Genomic DNA, 26,975 nt, shown 5'->3' on the forward strand with positions numbered 1-26,975 from the left:
CTGAAGGCAAGGGGAGACTGCGAAAGGACTTTTAAAGAAAGGGAACGACATGGTCCAGTTAGACAATCAACTCTAGAGCTGTTTCCACTTAGCATGTACAAAGCCACAAGAGAACATCACTATCCCTTGTCACAAATATTAGGAAAAGCCAGATAATCAACAGAATCATATTTTTTTGGAGTTCATCAGAGAGCTGAGGTTGCAGGGCAACCAAATGAACTGAATTTCAAGGGTGAAAAGTCCCTCTGAGGAGAGAGAGGAGAAATAAACTGTTTCACAGTTGACGAAGCACAGGAGGAAGAGACGACTGCCATAAAAGTGCCTAGGAAGAAGATAACTAGATTTTTAACCAACTGTAAAAGGCTTGGTAGGGGCCAACGTGACAGTTTCAAACCTCTGCATGCCTGAGAGAAAAGAGGAGACCATAAGCACGTATCAGTTCTCTATAGGCATCCACTGAGTGCTCGTGAGATAGCATGAGGACAGGAGGCCTAAAAGAGCCTTCCTCACTGGTACAGGCATACAGGTTGTGAATGACTGCTGTGGAGGAACAGACATAAAATATGCTACAACTGTGGACCCTTCTCTCATATGAGGTAAAAGCCATCTGTGCCTAAGAGAAAGGCAAGAAACCCTCCCGGGCACAGTCTCAATTCAGGGTAACGTAACTACTCCTAGTGGGGAGATAGAAGCAAAGCCATCTGCTGCTAGGGATGGGACAGGAAACCCCCTCATATTGAGGACCTAGCACTGATAAAAAGGAGAGTACTGAGAAAGTTCCACCCTGAGGCAAAGGTGCCTAAAACCTGCCTAATACTGAGATGGAGTAGGAGAACCAAGAAACCAGTCTGTTCCCACCAGGAACCCCAAGAAAGAGCAATCTACCACTGGGGGAGGAGAAAGGGCATAGAGAGAGGCATTCACTGTGTCTCAGGAATGTAGGACCTGCTGAAAGCAGAGAATGGAACAGGGACACTGAGAAAATCCCTGTGGCAGCCCAGCATTGCAGGCATTTAAAGTCCAGTGGTGTACTGAAAGCATCAACAGCTACAGCAAAATCCAAAGCCAGCCAACTGCTTACCAGACTGACTCAACCCCCAACACTGATGGGCTGGCTGACAGAATAGTGTGCCCACTACAGACCACAAATACAGGTTACCTGCCTCCGTCTCCAGCATTCTTTTACATGCACTGACCAAAATTCAATTTAAAAAAAATGAGATGCACAAAGTCAAGACAAAAATGACCTATCATCAAAAGATAAAGGTGTCAATAGGACGAGCCTCAGAAATACTCAGATTTTGGGACTTCCCTGGTGGCACACTGGTTAAGAATCCACCTGCCAATGCAGGGGACACGGGTTCGAGCCCTGGTCCAAGAAGATCCCACATGCCGTGGAGCAACTACGCCCGTGTGCCACAACTACTGAGCCTGCACTCTAGAGCCCGTAAGCCACAACTATTGAGCCCACATGCCACAACTACTGAAGCCCACGTGCCTAGAGCCCGTGCTCCACAACAAGAGAAGCCACCATAATGAGAAGCCCATGCACCGCAACAAATAGTAGACCCTGCTCGCCACAACTAGAGAAAGCCTGCGTGCAGCAACAAAGACCCAACGCAGCCCAAAATCAATAACTAAAATAAATTAAAAAAAAAAGAAATACTCAGATTTTGGAATTATGAAACAGGGATAGAAAAACAGCTATGATTAAGATATTAAACTATTTACTGGAAAAGGTAGACAACATACACATGCAGATGAGGAATTTGGGCATAAATATGGAAACTCCCAAAAAAAGGCAATTGGAAAAGTTAGAAATGAAAAACATGGTATCAGAGGTAAGGATTTCCTTCAATGGGCTTATAAGCATACTGGATACAAAGGAAATAATCAGTAAACCTGAAGAAACTCTTCCAATATTTCTAATGCCAAAACCCATACTCTTTCCCTTACAAATACCTGTGTTTTTCCATTGGAATTCCTCAAGGCCTGTTTCTCTTCTCTATGTTTTATGTGATTCCATCCAAATTTCTGTATCCACCTAAAACATCTCTGAGCTCTAGGCTTGACAATTCCATCTGGCTGTCTAATAGGAATCTCAAAATTAACATGGCCTGGGACTTCCCTGGTGGTCCAGTGGTTAAGACTCTGTGCTCGCAATGCAGGGGGGCCAGGATCGATCCCTGGTCAGGGAACTAGATCCCGCGTGCCGCAATTAAGACCCAGCGTGGACAAACAAATAAATATTAAAAAAAATTAACATGGCCCAAGCTGAATTCCTGATTTCCCTTCATCCCCACCTTTTCCCCCAAACCTATTCTTCTCCATCTTATTTAATAGCACCAGCATTTTAAAAAGATTAATTAATTAATTATGGGCTGTGTTGGGTCTTTGTTGCTACACACGGGCTTTCTTTAGTTGCGTCGAGTGCGGGCTGCTTTTTCTTGTGGCGTGCAGGTTTCTCATTGCAGTGGCTTCTCTTGTTGCGGAGCACAGGCTCTAGGCGCACCGGCTTCAGTACTTGTGGCTCGCGGGCTCTAGAGCTCAGGCTCAATAGTTATGGCGCACGAGCTTAGTAGCTCTGCGGCATGTGGGATCTTCCCAGACCGGGGCACGAACCTGTGTCCCCTGCATCGGCAGGCGGACTCTCAACCACTGTGCCACCAGGGAAGCCCCTAGCACCAGCATTTTGTTTAATAGCACTATTTTATGCACCTAGTTGCTCAGGCCAAAATCAAGGAGGCTATCTTTATTCTATTTTGCTCTTTTTCTCCCTCCTTACATGGAATACATCAGTAAGTCCACACTTTACCTCCGAAAAACATCCTGAATACATACATTTATTTTGATCACGAGACAGGAGGGACAAAGTTGTGCTTACGAGCATGGATGCCATACCCAGACTTGCTTCAATTCAAATCCCAGTTTTCCCACTTACTAGTTGTGGACAAGTTTCTTAACCACCCTATGCCTCAGTTTCATCATTTGTAAAGAGGGGATAACAAAAGTACCTATTTCATAGGACTGCTGTAAAGTAAGGATTAAATGAGTTAATAGAATGTAAAAGGGAGTGCCTGGCATATTTATGTAACATATAAATGCTAATAACTATTTTTACTGTTATTATCTCTTCTACTATCATTCTAATATAAGCTCTTATCATCATTTGCTTATACTACGGCAGTAGCCACCTAACAGGTTTCCCTCATTCTACTTTTGTTCATGCCTCTACTGTGCTCACTCTCCAGAGTTGTCTTTTCTTAAAAAATAAGATCAAGTCACCCCTTAGCTTTGAAAAACCCTTCAAAAAATTCCCAATGCACTGAGGATACAGAATAAGTCACTCTCCTGCTTAACAAGAGTCCCCACACTCCCCAGCCAAGCAATCAAACACTTGGACACTTTTAGTTTATAGGCATCTCTTTCCACACACAAATACTCCAGAACGGGCTCAATCAAATAGCATTTCACACAACAGCATCAACTGATGTAATTCAGATTATACCTGGTTGAGGTCAGCCTCAAGGAAAAGTAGCCTGGTGAGGAAAGGTGGAAGATGGGGGTCCTTCTAAGGCAGTGGGGGGTGACAGCAAAAACAGAAAGAAGAAAGGAGAGAAAAGGAGAGTTGTGGGAGACTTTTACTTGCTTTGCAATTTTACTTCGTGCCCTGGGGGCAACAGATTTAATGCTATGAATCATTTATGCTGCCTTTGGTTCTTATGTGAACAAAAAGCTGAGTTTCTACGACTGGTTTGGAAACTTCAGATCCTAACCACTCTAATTCATCACAAGGTCCTCCCTCTGGGATGCAGAGAACAGAGAAAAGAAAAAAGAGTGGAAGAAAGACATTTTATGTCAAACTTGGGTAACCCTCCCACTCTTGTAGCCTTCCTCCCATCTATAAGAAGATGTAAGACAATTTACTTATTGCTGGGGATATGGACAACTTATGCCTGGAATTCCAGGTATTTAATAATTCAGCAGTGATAATACTTGATAAAAGTATAGGGAGGAGAGTATCATTTTGTATGAATTCATACCACAGCCCTGAATCATTTTGGAATGGTATTTTCGCCTACCTGCCTCTCTTTCTGTTCCATATATCTTATTCCCTTGTTCTGGAGAATTTGATTTCCATTAGGTTCTATAATTTAATCCATATTCATATAGAAACATTCTTTTAAAAATAATACAAAATTGACAAACAATTTTGGAAGACTAACAAAATTAGAAGATTAACAAAATTGACAAACCCTTAGCTAGACTAAGAAAAAAAGAGAGATGCAAACAGCTAATGAAAGAGAAGACATCACAACTGATGGCAGAGAAATAAAAAGGATTATAAGAGGCTACTACAATTATATGCCAATAGATAAATACCTAGAAACATACAACCTACTAAAACTGAATCACGAAGAAATAAAAAATCTGAGTAGATCCAAAACTAATGAGAAGATTGAAGCAGGAATCAAAAACAGAAGAAAAGCCCAGGATCAGATGACTTCACTGGAGAATTCTACCAAGCATTTAAAGAAGAAATAACAATCCTTCCCAATTCTTCTAAAGAATCAAAGAGCGGGGAACAGCCCCAAACTTATTCTATGAGGCCAGCATTTCCCTGATACCATCACCAGAAAAAGACAGTACAAGAAAACTACAGACCAATTTCCTCAACGAATACTGATACAAAAAATCTTAAAATACTACCAAATCAAAATCAACAGCACATTAAAAAGATCATACACCATGACCAAATGGAATTTATCATTGGGATCCAAGGATATATATATGAAGATCAATCAATGTAATGCAACACATAAACAATGTGCTGCATGATCATCTCAGTCAATGCAGAAAAGGCATTTGGCGTAATTCAACACCCTTTCACGGGCTTTCCTGGTGGCGCAGTGGTTAAGAATCCGCCTGCCAATGCAGGGGACACGGGTTCGAGCCCTGGTCCGGGAAGATCCCACATGCCGTGGAGCAACTAAGCCCGTGCGCCACAACTACTGAGCCTGCGCTCTAGAGCCCGCATGCCACAACTACTGAGCCGCACACCACAGCTCCTGAAGCCCCCGTGCCTAGAGCCCGTGCTCCGCAACAAGAGAAGCCTCCGTATGAGAAGCCCGCGTACCACAACAAAGAGTAGCCGCCACTTGCCGTAAAAAGAGAAAGCTGGCGCACAGCAACAAAGACCCAATGTAGCCAAAAATTTAAAAAATTAAAAAAAAAAGTCTATACTATCCAAAGTGATCTACGACTCAATGGACTTCCTATCAAAATGTAATGGCATTTGTTTCAGAAATAGAAAAAAAAAATCCTAAAATTCATATGAAATCTCAAGGAACCCTGAGTAGCCAAAACAATCTTGAAAAGGAAGAACAAACTTGGAGGTCTCACATTCTCAGATTTCAAAACATACTACAAAGCAACAGAAATTAAGACTGGCATAAAGACAGATAGATAAGCCAATGAATAGAGAACCGAGAAATAAACTCTTGCATATAGGGCCAAATGATTTTCAACAAGGGTGCCAAGACCATTCAATAGGGAAAGGACAGTCTCTTCAACAAATGGTTTTAGAAAAAATGGGTATCTACATGCAAAAGTATTAAGAGAGTTGGATTCTTACATCACATACAAAAATTAACTTGAAATGAATGAAAGACCTAAATGTGAGACCTGAACCCATTAGACTCCCAGAAGAACATGGAGAAAAAGCTTCAGGACATTGGAATTGGCAATGACTTCTTGGACATGACACCAAAAGCACAGGACAAAGATCAAAATTAGAAAATGAGAATACATGACCAAAGTAAACAATCAACAGTGAAAAGGTAACCTACAGAATAGGAGAAGATATTTGCCAATCATATATCTGATGAGGGGTTAGTATCCAGAATATATAAGGAACTTCTACAACTCAACAACAAACAAATACCCTGATTAAAAAATGGGCAAAGGACTTGAACAGACATTTCTCCAAACAAGATATATAAATAGCCAATAAGCACATGAAAAGATGCTCGACATCACTAATCGTTAGGGAAATGAAAATCCAAACCAAAACAAGATATCATTTCATACCCATCAGGATGCCCACTACCAAAAGAACAGAAAAATACAAGTGCTCAAGAGGACAGGGAGAAGTTGAAACCCTTGTGTAATCTAGACGCTAACATAAAATGGTGCATCCATTATGGAAAACAGTATGGAGTTTCCTGCACAAATTAAAAATATAATTACCATACGATCCAGAAATTCTACTTCTGGGTATATATCTAACGTAATTCAAAGCAAGATCTTGAAAAGTTATTTGTATATCTGTGTTCACTGCAGCATTATTCACATGGCCAAGAGGTAGAAGGAAGCCAAACGTCCATCAACAGATTAACTGATAAAGAAAGTGTGGTATATACATACAATGGAGTATTTACATAGCCTTAAACAAGGGGAAATCCTGTCACATGCCACAACATAAATGAACCTTGAAGACATTATGCTAAGCGAAATAAACCAGTCACAAAAGGACAGATACTATAGTTCTCTCTCACAGAAAGTATCTCTCTAAAGCAGTCCAAGTAATAGAAACAGAAAATAGAAAAGTGTGTACCAAGGGTTAGAGGTTTGCCGTACAACAATGTGAATATATTTAACACTACTGACCTGTATACTCAAAAATGGTTAAGGGCTTCTCTGCCAGTGCAGTGGTTAAGAATCCACCTGCCAGTGCAGGGGACACGGTTCGAGCCCTGGTCCAGGAAGATCCCACATGCCGCGGAGCACCTAAGCCCGTGAGCCACAACTACTGACCCTGCGGCTCTAGAGCCCGCGAGCCACAACTACGGAAGCCCATGCGCCTAGAGCCCATGCTCCACAGCAAGAGAAGCCACCACAAAGAGAAGCCCACACGCAGCAACAAAGACCCAATGCAGCCGTAAATAAATAAATAATTTTAAAAAATGGTTAAGATGGTAAATTTAGTATTATGTGTTTTTTATCCCAATAACACAATAAAATAAAAATAAATAAATAATACCTTAAGACTAGGATAAAATATTTGGAGAAGACCCATCTGATAAAGGATTGTTACCCAAAATATACTAAAAAAACAATTAAAACTCAACAATATGAAAATGAACAATCTGATAAAAAAATGGGCCAAAGACCTAATAGATACCTCATTTAAGAAGATATTCAAATGGTAAGTAAGCATATGAAAATATGTTCAACATCATATGTCATTAGGGAATTGCAAATTAAGACAAAAATGAGATACCACTATACACCCATTAGAACGGCCAAAATCCAGAACACTGACAATGAATGCTGGCCAGGATATGGAGTAACAGAACTCTCATTCACTGTTTATGGGAATGCACAGTGGGTAGCTATGTTGGAGACAGCCTGGAAGCTTCTTATGAACTAAACATACTCTTACCATATGATCCAGTAATCACACTACTTGGCATTTACCAAAATGAACTGAAATCTTACGTCCACACAAAAACCTGCACATGGATGTTTACAGCAGTTTTATTTGTAATTGCCAAAACATGGAAGCACCCAAGATGTCCTCCAGTAAGTGAATGGATAAACAAACTGGTACATCTAGACAATGAAATATTATTTAGTGCAAAAAGAAATGAGCTATCAGCTAGTGGGAAGCAGCCGCATAGCACAGGGAGATCAACTCGGTTCCTTGTAACCACCTAGAGGGGTAGGATAGGGAGGGAGGGTGGGAGAGAGGGAGACGCGAAAGGGAAGAGATATGGGAACATATGTATATGTATAACTGATTCACTTTGTTATAAAGCAGAAACTAACACACCATTGTAAAGCAATTATACTCCAATAAAGATGTTAAAAAAATAAAAATAATAATTTGGACAAAAAAAACAAGAAATGAGCTATCAAGCCACGAAAAGACGGAGGAAACTTAAATGCATTATTACTAAGTGAAAGAAGCCAATTTGAAAAAGCTACATATTGTATGATTTTCACTACATGACACTATGAAAAAAGGCAAAACTATGGAGACAGTAGAAAGAAGAGTGGTGACCCGGGTTGGAGGGAGGGATGAATAGGCAGAGCACAAATGATGGTTAGGGCAGTGAAATGATTCTGTATGATACTATAGTGTATAGGTCATTATACATTTGTTCAGACTCACTGAATATGTAACACCAAGAGTGAAGCCTAATCTAAACTATGGACTTTGGGTTATAATGATGTGCCACTGGAGGTTCACTGATTATAACAAATATGCCACTCTGGTGGGGGATAATGATTATGAGGAAGGTTGCACCTGTGTGGAGAAAGGGGTGTATGTCAACTCCATAATTTCTGTTCAATTTTGCTGTGAACTTAAAACTGCTCTAAAAAGTAAACCTTACTATTAATTAAAATAAGACCTGTTGGGAACAAAAAATATTATTTGATGTGGACAAGTCTAAAATTTTATTGACAGGACTCTTATTGGGTAATATGAAACAATTATTAATTTGGATAAAAAATTAAATTGCCTGAGATATTAAAAAATAACAATACCTTAGAACTATCATACGTTGCTGGTGGAATATAAAATGGTATATAGGTGCTGTGGAAAACAGTTTGGTGGTTCATGAAAAAGTTAACCATAGAGTCACCACATGACCTAGCAATTCTACTCCTACGTATATACCCAAAATAATGGAAAACAGGTGTTCAAACAAAAACTTGTACATGAATATTCATACTACCAATATTCCTAATAGCCAAAAGGTAGAAAAAACCTAAAATGTCCATCAACTGATGAATGGATAGACAAAATATGGTATAGCTATATGATGGAGTATTATTCAATCATCAAAAGGAATGAAGTACGGATACATGCCACAACATGAATGAACCTCAAGAACATAACAATAAGTGACAGAAGCCAGACATAAAGGCCACATAGTGTATGATTCCATTTATATGAAATATCTAGAATAGGTAAACCCACAGAGACAGAGAGGAGATTACTGGTTGCCAGGGCCTGGGTGAGGGAGGAATGCAGCATGACTACTTAATGGCTATGGGGGTTTCCCTTTCCGGGTGGTGAAAATGTTCTGGAACTAGACAGTGTTGATGGTTGCACAGCACTGTGAATGTACAAAATGCCACTGAATTGTACATTTTAAAATGATGTGTTCTTACTGTAATTTTAAAAAAGAATGAACTACAAAACTTAATACCTTGATTTTTTCACTCTCTTTTCTCACTCGCTTTGCATTTTCAATAATGTAAACAGTGCTCTTGTTGACTTCATTGTCAGCTCTGTGCCTCAGCCAATCCTCATATCCCTAGAAGGATAAAAGTAAGGACATAATCAAGCTCACATAATGAAGTAAAATTGTTAATAAATTTCTATAACCCCCTCTATGAGTCACCAGCAGGTATTTATACTTACAGTATTAATTTCAACTCAGAATGCTAAAGAGACAACATTGTACATTTTTGCAGCAAAAACTAAGATATGCTTTCAAAATATCCCTTATAGCTTTATTGCGCTAAAAGGTTCCTGCATTCTATAGGTAAGTATTAATAAAAACACAGGCATTCTTCAATTGTGAAGGATATGATTTATTTTTCTAATTCTGCTCTTATTCAAGTTAATGTTAATTTTTTCTACTCTTTAATTTGAAAAAAGTTTTATTTTCTTATAGAGCGAATCACTTAAATATGTTCTTGTATAGTAGACCGTTGGAGTGATCATCTATGAGGAAATATAATTCCTCCCCAGGGACAGAGAATAGAAAAGGCAAGGAGGATTATTTTGGAACAGTATCTATCTAAAACTGTTGTTTTAGAGAACGACGGTTAAACTTCTCCACTGACTTGGTGACAAAAAAAAATACAAATTGTTGTTCATTTTTTAGAGTTAGAAGTAATGAGTTCATTTTCCTTTGGGCTTCCTTTGGTCTAGAGTAAATTTAAGCCAAAAGAACTAAGGATGGAGGGCGTTCATTTGTTTTAGCATGATCTCCTTCTTTTTTTACATCACTTCGCTTTCTTTCTTTATAATAATGAGTGTACCTTTTCAAATCTAACTGTGAAAAATCTCTTGATCGCCTTCCCCTTTTTTTCTCAGCTGCTGTATATTCATTCCTCTTCTGTCCTTCTTTATGGCGATGCTAGGCTATCACTTCATATGGTACTTTCTGTGATGTCAGTGAGGCAAGAAAGGCCCCAACATGAACTAGCACTGGATCAGTAAGAGCTTTTGAAAACCATACAGGCTATTCTTGGAACCAGCAATTCTATGATGTTAAAGAAAATAATCCTAACAGCCTAAGGAAATAACATTCCAAAAGTCTTTATATAGCAACCAAACACTTGATAAAATATTCTTGCAGTTCCTGGTAAGCAAGATAGAAGACCAGATAAACCCAAGAGGAAAGATAACCATGTTCCCAATATTGTTAAGCAAACAGTTTGGAAGTTTTGGGGGATGCTTTTTTTTGTTTTGTTTTGTTTTTTTTTGTTTTTGTTTTTGTTTTTGTTTTTTTGCAGTACGCGGGCCTCTCACTGTTGTGGCCTCTCCTGTTGCGGAGCACAGGCTCCAGACGCGCAGGCTCAGCGGCCATGGCTCACGGGCCCACCCGCTCCGCGGCATGTGGGATCTTCCCGGATCGGGGCACGAACCCGTGTCCCCTGCATCGGCAGGCGGACTCTCAACCACTGCACCACCAGGGAAGCCCTGGGGGATGCTTTTTAAAGTACTTTTGGTAAGTACTGTCTAAAAGTATCCTTGTCATCTATCAGGCCCTATGGACTCTCCGATTACATGATAAACATTGCTAACCCACCCCTTCACCTCCAGTTTCCTGTTTCCATTTTCTATTTCATCTGGAATTTTTCAAAGGCACTATCATAAACTGTGGCAGGTATGAACTTTGACAAGAAACAAGAATAAAAGTCTCTTCTACCCATGACCCCCTTCAGCAGCATCAGGAAAGACAACAAAATTAAAGTAAGAAACTCAAGTATGCTCTTGAGTTCTTTGCTATAGGCAGCAATTTAAAAAGTCCACAAGAATGGGAATTTTTCAGACAGATATAGCACAATGAAAAATGTAATGCACATTAAAAATTCACCTCTCACTTCCCCACTGAGCTGCATCTTCTACTTACTCTCCTTTTAGGGTTATATTCCCCCCTCGCCACACACACACACAAATAGGAAGAAAGGAGCAAAGAAATTAAAGATGCGCCTTACAATAATTTTCATGTGTTTTCAATAAAAACCAAATATAAACTAAATTCATCAAGGATACCCACTCGATATAAATGTGAAAAAGAACCTTTGACAATGAAATTCAAATCAGACAGGACTGAAATGCAAGTATACTTGTAAACTAGAAATTTACCTGTTTGATGGCTGTAACAGTTATAACAAAGAAAAGTGGAAGTCCACTGGTAACTGGGCTAGTTGGTGTGTCTACTGTGACCTAGGTAAAGAAATTAAATTGAAAGTAAAATGAAAATAAGTCATTAACTCATATGCAGCACTTACACGCTACAAACATTTCAGACAGAAATGCAGACAAAACACATTCCGGTAGCAGGGTGAATGTTAACTTTCATTAAAACAAAAGCAATCCACATAGCTGTAAGTTTAAGAAAATAGTTCTAAATTTAGGCTTAGTTTTCATCCCAGCTTGAACTAACCCCTTGACTGAAATACATCCATTCATTTACCATCTATTTGTTGAGCACCATTCTGTCAGCCTCTGTGCTATTACCAGCCAGGCTGTAGAGATGCTGCTTTATTTTAAACAAGATGGAGAAAAGTCCCTGCCCTCATAGAACTGGCAACTTACAGTGAAAACCAGATATTAAAACAAGTGAGACACTGAGATTTGAAGAGTAAATAGAAGTTAACTAGATGGAAGGGAGGGCCTTCCAGGTGCAGTGAAGGGTGTATAGAAAGTCTCTATGGTAGGAGGGCATGTGGCACCTGTAAGAAAATAAAGGAAGCCAGCAGCAAGAGAACATGTGGTATGAGATGCAGACTAGTCTAGATGTTTTACTAGAGTTTTCTAGTAAAAGAGCTACTTTAGAAATATGTAAAATCACATATATCTTAAAATATAATATTAGTACTTTAACAAGTCTTATTATAATAAGCCCTGAAACAACTTTTTAATTACAGGGCATTTTAAGGTTAGAAATGGATTGAAACTTGGTTAAGGAAATTAAGTTTCTAATGGAGCTTTTACCTGTACAAGAAAAATGATGAGAAAATAAAAATTTGCAATTCTTCTAAACTGTTCAAACAGATTCTTTGGGAGGAAATTCCAAAGTGTATACTGTAAGGGGAGAAGAAAAAAAAAGATTATTAGAAAGGAAACTTGAAGAATATTAATAATAATGACTCATGATTCCAAATTATCACAACACTTTGAAAGCATGTTAAAACCCAAATCTCAAACATATGAATAAGCGTGTACTTAGAGGTAGAGTATATAAACATTCTTTTCAGGAGTGAAGTTTTCACTTGGAGCATTCCAATTGGGCCATCTAGTCCCACAGCTTTGCTTTCCCCGACCCGATCTAAATTATGTTCCCTGTTATCTGCTCTCATATCATCCTATACTTCCCTGATAACACTTGTTTCAGTGAATAATTATATGTGTGCATAATTTAATTAAAGTTCCTCCCTCAATGGGCAATGAGATCGATAAGGGCAGGCCTCATCTGTCTTTTTATTACTTTTTCTCCAACACCTAGCACAATGCCTGACATAAAGTAGACAATAAATTAGTTGGATGAACTAATTTAATTAATTCCTTTGGCTGAGCTAACCTCTGGAAACTTGATCATCATCACAAGTATAATTCTGTCCCTATCACCGCTTCCCACCTCTGTGACAGCTGAGGTGTACACATAACCTTGGGTCATAGAGTGCTTTCATTTTAATCAACAACGCACCACCCTGCGCTTTGTTAACTGGTAATAGGTAAAGGTTTCAACGCTAAATTGTACACGGGCAGGTCGAGAAAACTCTTGGGCCAACTGTCAAATCACAAAGACCTTCTTTCTCACTGATACCTTAAGCTCAAGGACTAGGTAATTTTTAAATCACCAGAAGTTGGATTTTCTAGATGTCTTAATAAAGAAGACCAGAAACCAGAAAGAAAGAAATGTTTCTTAATCTAAAGATCTAGATTTATACTTGAATGGTCTCCATATGTGAGAAAATGTCCATTATATTAGGTGGGGTGACTGAAAAAGCCAAAGTTGTAGAGCATGATACGACAGATGGGGATTTACTACTAACCTCTCTTTAAAAGGTGTATGGGCTCAAGGTTCCGCTAACCTAGAAGGTTCTTCCCCCAGCGTTCATAGAAGTGCCTCAGGGAAGCCCATTCAAAATGAAGTGCATAATTGTGTGTGGATGTGTATCACTTGGGAGAAGAGAGTCCACAGTTTTCAGGTTCCCAAGGCAGCTTGTGACCAAAAATAAAAGGGATCAAAACCACAGATCCAGTCACTTTGAAGCTGCCGTACTTCAGATCAGCACTTAACTGTCCCGATAACTGAAGGTCAATTTTCTAAAACAACAAACTAAACTCCAACAACAGGCTGACAGCTGAGCTTCTAGCTTGTTGACCTTCTGTTCCTTAAGTAAAGGGTTTTTAATTAAACAAACAAACATTAGGGACTGTTAGAATCCTCTGTGGGGTGTTAACACATTGAAAGGGAACATTTTTTGTTGCTGCTTCCAGGTCCCCACTGTTTGTTTACCTGTGTTTCACTAAATGAACTGCTTCCTTGAGGAACTCTGGTTATTCTCTTTATAGGAAACTACTGCAACATGCCCTCTTCTTTCTTATATCAGGTCATGAACTGCTAAGAGGTCAGGGAGCATATCATACACATCATAAGATCACTTCCCTTCTGTGCCTACAACAGTGTTCAGCATGTAGAAGGCATACAAGAAATTTTGATTAAAACTTGTGCTTTGGCTATTTCCTCCACTGCTCTAACTAAAAAGCAAATTCAACTTCTCATCCCTTTATTATAATACAAATGCAATATAGCATACATTACTTCAGTGCAGTTTTCTAGCAAAACTAGAACTAGATTATGCTCACAAGAGTCATCCCACTTGGTGTGCAGTGCATTTCAGTTCAATTCAGCAAGCACCTACTGTGTGCCAGGCAGTGGTCCAGATAACGAAGATTTTAGCAGGTACAATAAAGATCAAGATATGGCTTTTCTACCCAGAAGGAATTTATGTTATAGCCAAAAAGACAATCATGTATTCTCTCAATTTAATGTGGTAAATGTCATAAAACTAGCATGAGCAAAATGCTATGGGGATACAGTAGAAGTTATGATTTTTTTCCTACCCAAGAGAAGCTTGAGAAGGCTTCAAAGAGCAGGTGACTTCTGAACTGAGCCTTGAAAGATTAGAGGGAGTTTATGTGGTAAGAGCCCAGTGCAAGAAGGCACAGAGCCATGTAAAAGGAGACTGAATCCATGATGCTCTCTCTGTCCCTCAAATCTAGTTCTCTTTCAGGATGTCCTATTTCAGTGAATGACAAGAACATCTACTTAGCCATGTTATTCAGATACTTGGAAGACACCTTTAACCACCGGTTACAAGAAATTCCTTACCAGTCCTGCCATTTTTGCTTCCCATATATCTCTGGGACATCTTTCCGTATTTGCTACCACCGCTGTCCAAGCCATCCTCTCTTACCTGGATTACTGCACTGGCCTCCTAAATGGACGCCTTGCCTCTACTTTTGCTCCCTTCCATTCCATTTTCCACAAAGCAATGAGAATGACCTTTTCAAAATGTGGTTTTGTTCACATGACCTCTCCCTGCCTAAAAGCTTCATTTATTTCCCACTGTTTGTGAGATAAAGAATGAACTTTAGTCTAGATGTAGACTAAGAAAAGAGTTTTCTAATTAAAACTGAAATTGAATTAAAGCCACATTAATACCAAGTTATTCAAATTGCCTTGTTTACCTAAAAAGTGGACTCTCAGACTTAGTTGCTACAAACCAAAAACAATGTTAACTCACAGGAATAAGATGTTTACAGCATTTGTTTCATACACAATGATGAAAATGGAGATTTTTTTGGGGGTCATAAGTCAGTTCTTGCTCAGAGAAGTCAGTAAGTAGATTTCTATACTATCTTAATGTGCAACCATAAACTTAAAAAGCAACCGTGACATTCAGAACATGTTTTAAAAGTTTCTCCAGAAAAATGCCAGCTTTCCAAGTATATGCAATGCATTTTTCATCTTCTCTATAGTGAATTAAATAATTGGTACACAAATGTGGCCTCTGATGTGAAAAAACTGTGGGTCACCCCCTCCCACATCTATCACCTAATTTAATTTGAAATCAAAACCATATAACTTTGATAAATAACTTTCCTAATTTAAAAGAGGGAGTAGGAAATGAACCTCAGTTTTGAAAGTCTATTAAATTGAAAAATTTAAACAAAAGGAGGCTTTAGAACATTACTTGTTTGTACCCAAAGTCCAAACATTTTCCAATTTAGCCTTAAAAATGCTGATGTGGAAGCTAAAGCTCCAAATAACTTGTTCTAATATTTCTGTGTATCACGAGAAAACAGGGGAGCAGCTAAAAAACGAAGTAGTAACTATTGAAAAGAACAAAGTTAACAACCAGTTGCGAAGGGGCTAGCAGAAGGAGCACTGGCTTTTCTAACTACTGGGATTTGGATGTGATGGAACAAAATCACCAAACTTGAAGATTAGTTGTAAATAAGCACCCGGTTGTAAATAAGCAGAGCTGTAGCTTGAATAACTGTTCACTTTGCTAAATGACTGTATCCACTTTATTATCAACTCTCCTTGATGTAGGCATTAAATTCAATTTTGAGCATCACAGCAGTCTACTTCCATTTTCATTACCAATGTCAAGCAGAACTTTCTCATTTTTAAAGTATCACTCTTTCTACCATAAATTTAGAACAGCAAAAGGAGTTACCAAGACAGTACTGCATTAGGATTTTAGCTAAAAAGTCACCTTCAGGGAGTTCGATAAGATGCAAAGACATGTCTAATAAATTCTACTGAAGGTTCTGACTTTTAAAATGAGGGAAAATGCTAGTGTAATTTTAGGCTTGAAACTTTAAGACATTCTTTCACATAGGAGTAAGTTTAACCTTGGGCATAGCTTCAAAGAGTCAGGTGGAGCTCCCTGATTCTTATCCCACTGAAGGGGCCTTCAAGATGAGGCTCAGGATTTTTAAAGGAAAAAAAAATGTAGAACAGAGAAATGTGATGGAAGCTAAAGATCTTAAAGATCTAGCTCCTTTTGCTACAGAAGGGGATTTCCAAGTTTTGTACCAGCCATAAAATTCTGATGATTCCCAAAGTCCCTGCAGAGTGTTCTAAAGTAGGAAGGCCAAAGAGAGCAAGTTTTTCTAAAGAAAGTGTTTGTGTTTCCAAAAGAAGAAAAGGACACTCATTTTATAAGTAAATTAAAACAAATTTTTATCAAAGTGTTTATCTTCAGTGTTCCTTGTATTAACAGGACTTATTCCCAATGATATTACATTACTGATGTCATTTGTAGACAAACAAACAAAAAGCACCCAATTAAGAGAAAGTTATTTTTATTACTGAATGGTTTAGAAAGGAAATCAACACTTGCTACATAGTTGGAAGGCAGCTAACATATTCTATAAATTACACATTTCCTCAATTAAAAGATTCTGGTGCAAATACAATCAGCCAAAGGGCAATGTGAGGAAGAGAAAGTCAAATTATGAAACTCTTTTTCTCTCCACACTGAAGGCCTCTTTTCAAGAGAGATCACTCCACACATTTGAACACAGGAGACTGAGGAAATCAATAGTACTGCTCAGGACTGCAGTAATAATAATAATAATCACAGAAACATAAATAACAATAGCAGCTACCATCTACTGAGTTGTTACTACATGCCAAGCACAGTGCTTAAATGCTTTCTGTGGATTACTTTACTTCAGTCTAATCACAATCCTATGAGCTAAGTAGTTAATACCCCCATTTTACAGATAAGAAAATTGGGACACAGGAAGGTTATATGACTCGCTTTAACTTCAAACCCAGGTCTTCTGTCTGTAAAGGTGAAGCTCTTTACCACTACACTATACGCTGTTTTCTTGTAACTATTCATTGTACTAAAATTTCATTCTTTTTGTGAAGTTAGTATACTGTCAATTCCTCTTTTTCTGCTCTAGATCTGTTATGAAAAATAGATCAGTTAATGAGCAGTTAACTAGACAAACTGTAAATATAAAATATTTACAGAGAAAAAAGAGATGTGTTAGTTGATCAATGTAGAAATGTTCACTTCTTTATTCTGGTTTCTAAAACACATACATATATACTGTATATGCAGATCTGTTTAGAAATAATTTATATTTGCCCATGAATTCCCGACTATTTAAAAAAATATCCTATTGCATTGTTTTGCGTATTGGCAAAACTGAAGTTAAACAAAATATGAAAAATATTCTATTCTATTAAATATTCTATTAAACAAAAAGAGTTGAGAATTAACTGAGTCTTCTACGTTCTTTTAATATGTAAAAATTCATGGTATATTAAAACAAATCAATTATCACTAGGTTCAGTGAAAAGTCACTTTACTATCGGTGTGTCACTTTACCATCTTCCCCATAAAACACTATAGGAAACAATAATCCCCTAGAAAGTATTTTATATTTCACTTGATACAAAAGGAGAGAGAAAACTGTGGGAGGAGCCCAAATTGCAAAACAATGTGAAAACAGCTCTTTATTCAGAGCCACTAGACCTTATAAAGCAGTTCTGCCCCGGCTTTATCACTAACTCTGCTTTGTGACCATGTCACTAACTTAATTTCTGTGGGTTTGCTTTCTCCATCTGTAAAATCAGCGAGTTGAACAAGAGGATCTCTTATGATGTTTCAGTTCTATAAGTCTATGATTCTGAGCCAAAGGACTACTATTGATTGTTTTCTTGAATACTATAGGGGGAGTCACAATTTTCAGTGAAAGAACTATTCACTATCTTGGGCACAGGTATGGAAACTTCTAGCTGAGGATAAATTTCTGCCATAAGGTTAAAGATTAACAGGAAACAGACATTTTATCCAAATACACTCAGTGTTCTATAGCCCAACAGATCTGCTCATTAGGCAATACAGTTTTCATTCATCTGTCCGCATTTTACATGTTACTCTCCCAGCTAAGCATAATCTGTCTGTATTTTTTTAACATCTTTATTGGAGTATAATTTTTTACAATGGTGTGTTAGTTTCTGCTGTATAACAAAGTGAATCAGCTATACATATATCCCCATATCCCCTCCCTCTTGCATCTCCCTTCCACCCTCCCTATCCCACCCCTCTAGGTGGTCACAAAGCACTGAGCTGATCTCCCTGTGCTATGAGGCTGCTTCCCACTAGCTATCTATTTTACATTTGGTAGTGTATATATGCCCATGCCACTCTCTCACTTCGTCCCAGTTTACCCTTCCCCCTCCCCGTGTCTGTATTATATCACTACCCAAAGAGAAATCACATGTACATTTGAAAACCAAAATGTTAAGTTTGCAAAGGAAGGGCATAACTTTGTGTTTCAGGTCCTCGGTGTTTGCCAACATTCAGTGAACCAACCGTCACCAACATGTGAGATCTACCTTACATTAGGAAGTGAGGAAAATTATCAAGATCTGTGCCATGCTATAAGAGACAGCAGTGGGCCAGCAATCTAGCACCTAGCACCTAACCTAGTCAGTCAAAGGTAAAGATAAGCAAACTAGTACTTGTAGAATGATGACTACTGGATACTAGGATCTATAAAGAACGCTATCACACAAGCTCTATTTCACTAATGAGGACATTCAGACTGAGAGATTAATTTGGTCGAAGTCGCACAGCTAGTAAATGATCAGGCCAGGATTTAAACAGGTCTTCAGACTTTCAGGCCACTCCTTTTAGTATTACACAGTGCTAAAGTAAAATGATTATTCAAATGGTAATACAGCTACAGTGACTGAACCCTTAACTGTTTAAGCAGTGTAAAGAACAGAATGTACCCATTAGGACCCAGGAGCGTACTTGAGAAGCTCTGCAATGGAACAGAAAGACACAAATGTCATTCTAAGATAACACCCTCCAGAAGAATGTAAATTATTTACAACCCAGTCCATCCACTTAAGGGCAATTCAGAAAGCTCTGGGCAAGTAAATAATTCCATGTTTAGCACACTTTAAGACTTAAAGTCATACATATAGTCAACAGGCAATGTGAATCATAGTGGAGGGCAAGTAAATGATCTTTCAGCTGTAACAAGACAAAGTGATGCTTTTAAAAAAACTGCCTTTTGGTGGAATAATTACCACAGTTCATCTATGATTGGTATAAGTGCACATCCAGGTATACATATATAAATGTACCAGCTTCCAGCAAATATAAAAATAAGTTTTATCTGGCTCACTATATGAACATCTATTGAGTTAAAAAACAACTTACCTTAGATGAGACTATTCTATTATCACAAAATTTTTGTGCAATGTATGCTTCTGTTTCTGAAACTGGATGATTGCCAACAAATACTGTGCGTGTACCAACTCGTTTCTCTTCTCCAGCACACTGACCAAGAGAAAGAGGAAAAGTCAGTTTTTCATCACATTTCTCCATGCTTCTACCAAGCTCAGAATTCTTGTCTTGACATGTTTGGCTATTGTCTAGAGAGAGAGAGTAGTAAGGGGAGAGGAGAAAACCTTGTTAGGAAATTCAAACTCCACTAAGCTCTTAGTTGCTGACTTAGTGAAGATTATTAGTAAAAGTGTTGTTTGAGCCAACTGCTCTGAGGCCAACATTGCAATTCTAAATGTTTAAATTGAAGTAAGTATCCTAGAGAAACAGTATTTTTACTGCCAATCATTTTTCTTTCATCCACAGAGTCTCAACCATCACTATCACAGCAACATACTAACTTAGGAAAGGTCAGATTGGGAATATTTATTTTATTATACAACAACTATTGAGGACAACCTTTGTCAATTTCCTTACTAGACAGCAGAATGCTCTAAACACAAAATAATTGCTTATAAATACACAGGAATATACTGAATAGAATGGCTGCCTCTCTTAATGGAATGATCAACTATTCCTACAAAGAAAAGTTGTAATTGTTTGGCTTTACAAGGAAAGACACTCTTTTGTGATCTCTCAGAGCCTACTGTCAAAAAGTCCCATTTCAGGGCTTCCCTGGTGGCGCAGTGGTTGAGAGTCCGCCTGCCGATGCAGGGGACACGGGTTCGTGCCCCGGTCCGGGAGGATCCCGCATGCCGTACAGCGGCTGGGCCCGTGAGCCATGGCCGCTGAGCCTGCGCGTCCGCAGCCTGTGCTCCGCAACAGGAGAGGCCACAACAGTGAGAGGCCCGCATACCGCAAAAAAAAAAAAAAAGGTCCCATTTCACACAATACAGCTCTAATGCCCCTTTTATATTTTTAAAAAAGCGGTTCATTGAATCTAGAAGTCGCAAGGTTGAGCTCCATTTTTACCTCACCCTTTTATTTCACTGAGGCTTCACTTTCCTTATTTTAAATCAGGATAATATACCTTCTTATATAAATCTGGGATAGTCTCTTTTGATGGTACTATTTTATCATGTTTGAGACAACCATTTTTTTAAGTAAAAAGTATGATAAAAACCAATATCCACTTACATATTTCCATTATTTTTTAAAAAAAGATAACTATAATTTCCAACCTAAAATGTTTTAAAGTATGTAGCCACAAAGATTTCCCTTCAATTATCTATTTAAAGGTCAAAGATATAACTCTCTACTCCCAAAATAATCATTTTAAGCAAGACTACTTAGAGGTTGCAAAGTTCTCCAAATGTCTATGCTTGGATGTATTCCAGTCTGAATTTTTGTACCTCACATAGATATAGGGAAAATAATTTTTCAGATTAAAAGAACAAGAATTACCCTAAAATACAGATAAGACCTCTTGCCTCACCATTTTCATTTTAAGCTTATTAAATAATTATTTAGTGGGGTATTGCCTCTAAAATCCATAGGGAATCAATGGAAAATTAACTGAGATAAATTGAAGTAGGAGAGATTTAGCCTGTATATAAAGGATAACTTCTGGAAATCCACCCTGGCATGCACTAAGGGAGCATTCAATCTATGGCAACCTGGAAAAAGTAAGTTATCAATGCTGGACAACTTAGCTATTTACCTGCCTGCCCCAAGACAGGGCATTAGAACAGCTGATTGTACCAGGTCCTTCGCATGCTAAGGGTCAGTGATTAACAGGTAAATTTTCAAACAGTTCCTGGAAACCAGTAAACAATACCTTTACCAGAATGGTAACTATATACATTTTGATTCAGGGACTGACTTTGTTTGCAACTGTAATATACATGGTCTGACGCAGCTTACTGATAAGAGCACTAAATTTTCCATAATATCCTTTTTGCAAAAAGTAAACTGAAAGTGAATACACCTGCTTAAAAGTATACTTTATTCTGCTTCCCCTACCCTAGCTTTCTGTTGCAAGTTACGGTACCAATGTAGTCTCTACAACAGACCTGAACCTATTATGTACCAATTTGAAGTACAGAAATTGTCAAGTCCATATACACACTACAATTTAAATCCTTTAATTTAATATTCACATGGTCGTTTAGTTTTCCACACAAGCAAGAAGTGGCTATAGAGTAAATAAGGAAGAGCTACCTTTCATGCCAGTTCTCAGATCATTCAACAAATGAAAACAGGGAAGAGGAAAAGAGGTAGAAGATCAGTGAAGCAGGATGTTTCCTGCACTGCCAATATAGTTCTCCTCGGTTAACAGTGGCCACTTAAAACCAAACTGAACTAGCACTTCCCCAATTCTGAATTGTCTTCAACTTTCTTCTGTGGCAGATAACAACATTCCAAAGAACAAAAGGAAGGAACAAGCAGAAAGCAATTTTTCAGGCACATGATATTTTTATGAATTCCCTGCATTTGCATAGCATTTACAGTTTTACTAAGACTTTCCCCCATATATTACCTCTGATCTCTTTCAAGTTAAGGCTTAAGTGACCTCTATCTCCATTAAACTGGAGAAAATGGATTGAAATTGCTGTGCAGGTTTGGGGAGGGGGAGAGGGGGATGGGAGATCTCAGCAGCGATCATTGTTAGATGTGGAAATAGGAACCCAAGAGAAGTTGTAAAATGTCCACTCCTGAGGATTTTTCAAAAAAGGGCAAAGTCTCCTCAGCTCAGGTGGGTTTGGGTTTGGAGCTGCCTGAGGACTGGGGGTGGGGTGGGGTGACATAGATGACTTTTCAATGCCTGTTTTGGCCGAAAAATCTGATGAACCCGCAATTTCTGGTAGAATTTGCTGCAACCGTGTAACGTTGTTTGGTTCACATAAAAATGGCAAAGCTGAACACATGTGTAAATTCACTGTAATTTTACACTTGCTGCCAATGCAGAGTGTTAGAACAGTGGTTTTAGTTCCTGTGATTTTGAATAATGTAGGCGCCTTAGCCAAGGGAGAGGAACTCCAAGTTCGAATGATTAAAAAAAAAAAATTCCCACTTGGATGGCACACAGTGTAGTCTGGAGTGGGAGTGTATGATTCCTGCCACCTCATAATGAATTTTAATTCATTAGGAGTCCATCCTGTGTTGAAGTGCTTCCCATGCAAATGTTCTTAGGAACAGCATTTATTAAAACTGAAATGTGCTAGCAACAATTCTATTTTAATGATACAGCATACACTACAATTAAAAGGGTGGGAAAATAAAAGTGTATTTATAGTAATATGAATTAACAGAGAAATCAATTTAATTGTCTTCTTCATGATAAAAATCACCCTTTTGTACTCTTGAATTATACCTCCATACTATAAACTGAATATTGTTTTTTAAAAAAAGTAATTTATACCAAAACATAGTCTCTCAATAAAAACCAGAGTAAAATGGTACTGTTATTCGACTAGTACCATCTTTTTTTTCTTAATTTACTTTACTGAAGTATAGTTGATTTACAATGTTGTGTTAATTTCTGCTGTACAGCAAAGTGATTCAGTTATGCACATATATACATTCTTTCTCATATTCTTTTCCATTATGGCTTATCAGAGGATATTGAATATAGTTGCCTGTACTATACAGTAGGACCTTGTTGTTTATCCACTCTGTATATAATAGTTTGCATCTGCTAATCTGAGGCAATATATTTTTCGAGAAACTTTCTAAGAAGTAGTTTATTTACACAAGAGTCATAGCATAGATTTGATAACTCATTAAGTTATTTAGGAACCATTTACGGATAGTTTGCTAGGTCCAATGGGAAATAAAATCATCGATAATGTCAGCTAACATTTACTGAGAACTGATTTTGTGTTCTAATTGGTTAATACACAGTATCTCAAGACATCCTTACAGCCACCCTATGAGGTAGATACTCTTATTATACCCATGCCCCAGATAACAGCAAAGAAAAAAATAAACAGCAGCCAAAGTGGAAGCACAGAGAGTTTTTGCAGCTTGCCCAGCATCACATTTCATAAGTGGTACGGTAGTCAGGACAATAAGGATTTTACAGTATTATAAGGAAAATGTATTACACATAAAAACATTTTAATAGGGCTTCCCTGGTGGCGCAGTGCTTGAGAGTCCGCCTGCCGATGCAAGGGACACGGGTTCGTTCCCCGGTCCGGGAGGATCCCACATGCCGCGGAGCGGCTGTGCCCGTGAGCCATAGCCACTGAGCCTGTGCGTCCGGAGCCTGCGCTCCGCAACGGGAGAGGCCACAACAGTGAGAGGCCCGCGTACCGCAAAAAAAAAAAAAAATTTAATAGAAAGTAAAAGCTTCTATGCATCATAAGAATTAAACAGAATGGTCAACTAGTACCATCTTAAAATCCTATGCTTTCGCTAGTCATAAACAAAGAAAGCTGCTGGAATTATAATTCATTTCTTGATTGCCTCTAGACCAGTGACTCAAAAAGAACTGAGGGAAGATTGAGACCTTAATACAAGACTGTCATTATGAAAGCTGGCACAGGTTCTGAAACAGAGCTCACCTCTCCACCCATTCCAGGTGTTGGCAGACTTAAATTTATCACTTAGTCATAGATCAGTGGTTCTTAAGTCTGGTCACACATTGTCTTTAAACATAATACCAATGGCTGGGTCTTTTATTTAATATTTAATTTAATTTTTCTCAAAGCTCCCCAGGTGACAATTCTGATTTGTAGCCAGGGCTGAGAATGACTGCTACAGAACCCCTCTCTTTGAATTAATGATTGACCTTAACTAACATCCTACAAGTTTTTAGTACACCAGCCACAATCCTACACTTTTTAATTAAAATAGTTTAAATAATTGGCTTTTCAAAGGATAAAAATATACAAATAACCATCAAATAGCGACCCCTCTGACCATTTTAAGCTGCTCACAAAATGAGATTCTCCTTCAATATTTATTTTGCATATGGCTAATACCCATCAATTATTCAGATCAATGATAATGAAAATTACAGGCCCTGAAAACATGCAAAGCTACTCGGGTTATCAGCAAATAATCATCGATGTCATCTCCAATGATCACTGCATTACTTTTATTAATCATCAGACTGCTCTTTGTGAGTTACTAAGGAAGTAAGAGGACAGCTCTCCCTTATCGGTGGAGAGCTCTTCCACATCTGTGGATTCAAGCAACTTCAGATCACAAATATTTTGGGGGTGGGGGGAGATCCAGAAATTCCAAAAAGCAAAACTTGAATTTGTCGTGCACCTAAAAACTACTTACATAGCATTTACATTATACTAGGTATTATAAGTAATTTAGAGATGATTTAAAGTATATGGAGGATGTGCATAGGTTATATGCAAATACTATGCCATTTTATAGGACTCAAACATCTGCAGAGGGCCCTGAAATCAATCCCTTGCAGATACTGAGGGACTATATTTACTCAAAAATGAACAAAAAATCCTTATTAATAATCTGAACACTTGGCAATGATTTAAAACTGTTCTCCACATCCCAGCCCCAAAGCTATTTTCTTCTCTGAAGCACTAGTATTTTTGAACATTATAATCAGCCTTTAAAAGGCCAAAAGAACTCAAAATTGAAAGAAAGAGCATTTCATCAAAATTTCAGCATTTCTGTACTAAGGTTGGAAGGCGGGGTGCAGAGAGGAGAGCACTACAGTGCCAGGCAACATTTCCGGTGTATTAAGCTTCCTGGTTAAAATTGCCATAATGTATTCAGTGGTCAAATTGCTGAGGTTTCTAAGCCTATCCCATTATAACAAGCCAAGAAGAATAATCTTCAGGTGTAATTTACAGTCATAACTCTAAAACGAGCCTTAAAAACTGTACTTTTCTGACTTTGCTTTTCCTGCATCTTTCTTTAGTGATTAAGCTGTCTCTCCTTTACTAGAGGTAGTGAAGCAAGACCAAGCCAGGGCATTTTGTCTCCTTGCCTTTAAAGCTTAATTATGGTTATATTAACCGAAACTCTCAAACACCTGATCAAAACACAACTGAATATCCAAAGTACATCCCTAGACACGAAGATAGTCTCTAGGCAGGCATTACCCGATGGCAGCACATTTAACTGAATAGAAACTCCTATAAGAAATGGATATTAAGCACCACAAAAAACACCTAAATCAGCAAGCACAATGCTGAGGAAAAAGCAGTGACCGTGAGGACTTGGATAAGAACGATGCCATGTTTGGAAGCTCAGAGTGAGGCTATCATTATCTAAATGTGATCCGCTGAGCAGTTTAATTTCACCAGGAACGATCGATTCTAAGTGTTCCCACTGTGGCCCCCCTCCCCACCATGCCATCACCCCCAAGGACCTCAGGGCTACAGAAATGTGGCTCTAAAGAAGAAATGCAGCTTTCTCACAGGATGGCTAATAGAGGGTAGACAGATCAAAAATGCTGTAAGCATTTAGTGATTCAAGAGTCTACCAGGAATCATTTTTTTAAATGATTCAGAGATTCTTCCATTTATAGAAAGTAATCTCAGACTCTCAAAATTCAGACTGGGGCTCAGGAACTCCACTTTACTTGGTAAAAGTATCTCTCCTAAGGCAAACTTAACTGGAGATGAACTGAACACGTCTACAAGGCCTCAGAAGTTACTTTTCACTTTCACTACCCATATCTACACACCACCTTGCATTCCCAACACTTACCAGACTTTAAAAATCTAAATAGGGAGATACATAACTACTAAGGATAGGAGCAACAGTGAGGCTGACTGACATGCCAGCCACGCATTCACCACAGCCCTCAGGAAATGGATAAAAATACGCATGCAAATAGAAAGCAAGTATAAAGAAGGCCCCAGGACCTCAAAGCCCAACCTGGCTGAAAAAAAGAACAGAATAAAATACAGATCACAAACCTCAGAGGCAGGAGGGAAAGATGGGACCCTCTCCATACTGACACACGAAAATTTGCTCACACAATGGCAGCTAAATCACAGAGAAAACGCTGCAGATTCTCACGCTACTTGTACCAACCCCTGTGATTCTTGTAAAGTTTCCCAGAACTTGGGAAGACAGCCAGTTGGGGCTGGCAAGTTTGTGTACGTCCAAGGGAAATGCCAGAAGACTTGGTCTGCTCCTTTAAGACTTTGAAGCAGCACTCTGGTGGCCTGGCCTCTATTATTAAGCCATTTGACATCTTTTTTGTTATTCTTCTCCAAAGACCTGATTTGCCTCTGTAACTTTTGATTTTGAAGTATTATCATTTTAAAACATTAGTATCTTACACCACACAGCATTTTCTCCTCATCTTGTAAATTCTTTTCTGACCCATGCCTATAATAAATGGACCAATGTAAGATGTGAGGCTAAAAATCAAACTTTTAAGGAAAGTTCAATTGAACTTTTACTTCTAAGCAGGTAAACAGTAGTAACAGAAAGAGGTATAATCTAGG

General features: G+C 38.4%; 1 protein-coding gene and 1 non-coding gene across 3 annotated transcripts in view; one reads left to right on the plus strand and one right to left on the minus strand.

The window, feature by feature from the left end:
* The window catches only part of ATP11C (ATPase phospholipid transporting 11C), a 100,712-nt gene extending 74,136 nt beyond the window's left edge, over positions 1 to 26,576 (minus strand). Inside the window, exons 1-5 of one of the 2 annotated variants that reach the window (XM_065900883.1) lie at positions 26,439 to 26,576; positions 19,525 to 19,644; positions 12,248 to 12,337; positions 11,396 to 11,476; positions 9,222 to 9,329 (exon numbers count right to left, since the gene is read on the minus strand). In XM_065900883.1, the coding sequence (XP_065756955.1) occupies positions 9,222 to 9,329; positions 11,396 to 11,476; positions 12,248 to 12,337; positions 19,525 to 19,644; positions 26,439 to 26,474 (435 nt within the window). In that variant the 5' untranslated portion in view covers positions 26,475 to 26,576. The remainder of the gene's footprint in view (positions 1 to 9,221; positions 9,330 to 11,395; positions 11,477 to 12,247; positions 12,338 to 19,524; positions 19,645 to 26,438) is intronic. The other variant, XM_065900882.1, reaches the window with a different exon arrangement.
* Positions 2,126 to 2,198, plus strand: TRNAA-CGC (transfer RNA alanine (anticodon CGC)). The gene has a single exon. It is a non-coding gene; the product is annotated as a tRNA-Ala (tRNA).
* Positions 26,577 to 26,975: the final 399 nt, after the last annotated feature.

This window comes from Phocoena phocoena, chromosome X (genome assembly GCF_963924675.1).
Source record: "Phocoena phocoena chromosome X, mPhoPho1.1, whole genome shotgun sequence".
Taxonomy (NCBI): Eukaryota; Metazoa; Chordata; class Mammalia; order Artiodactyla; family Phocoenidae; genus Phocoena; species Phocoena phocoena.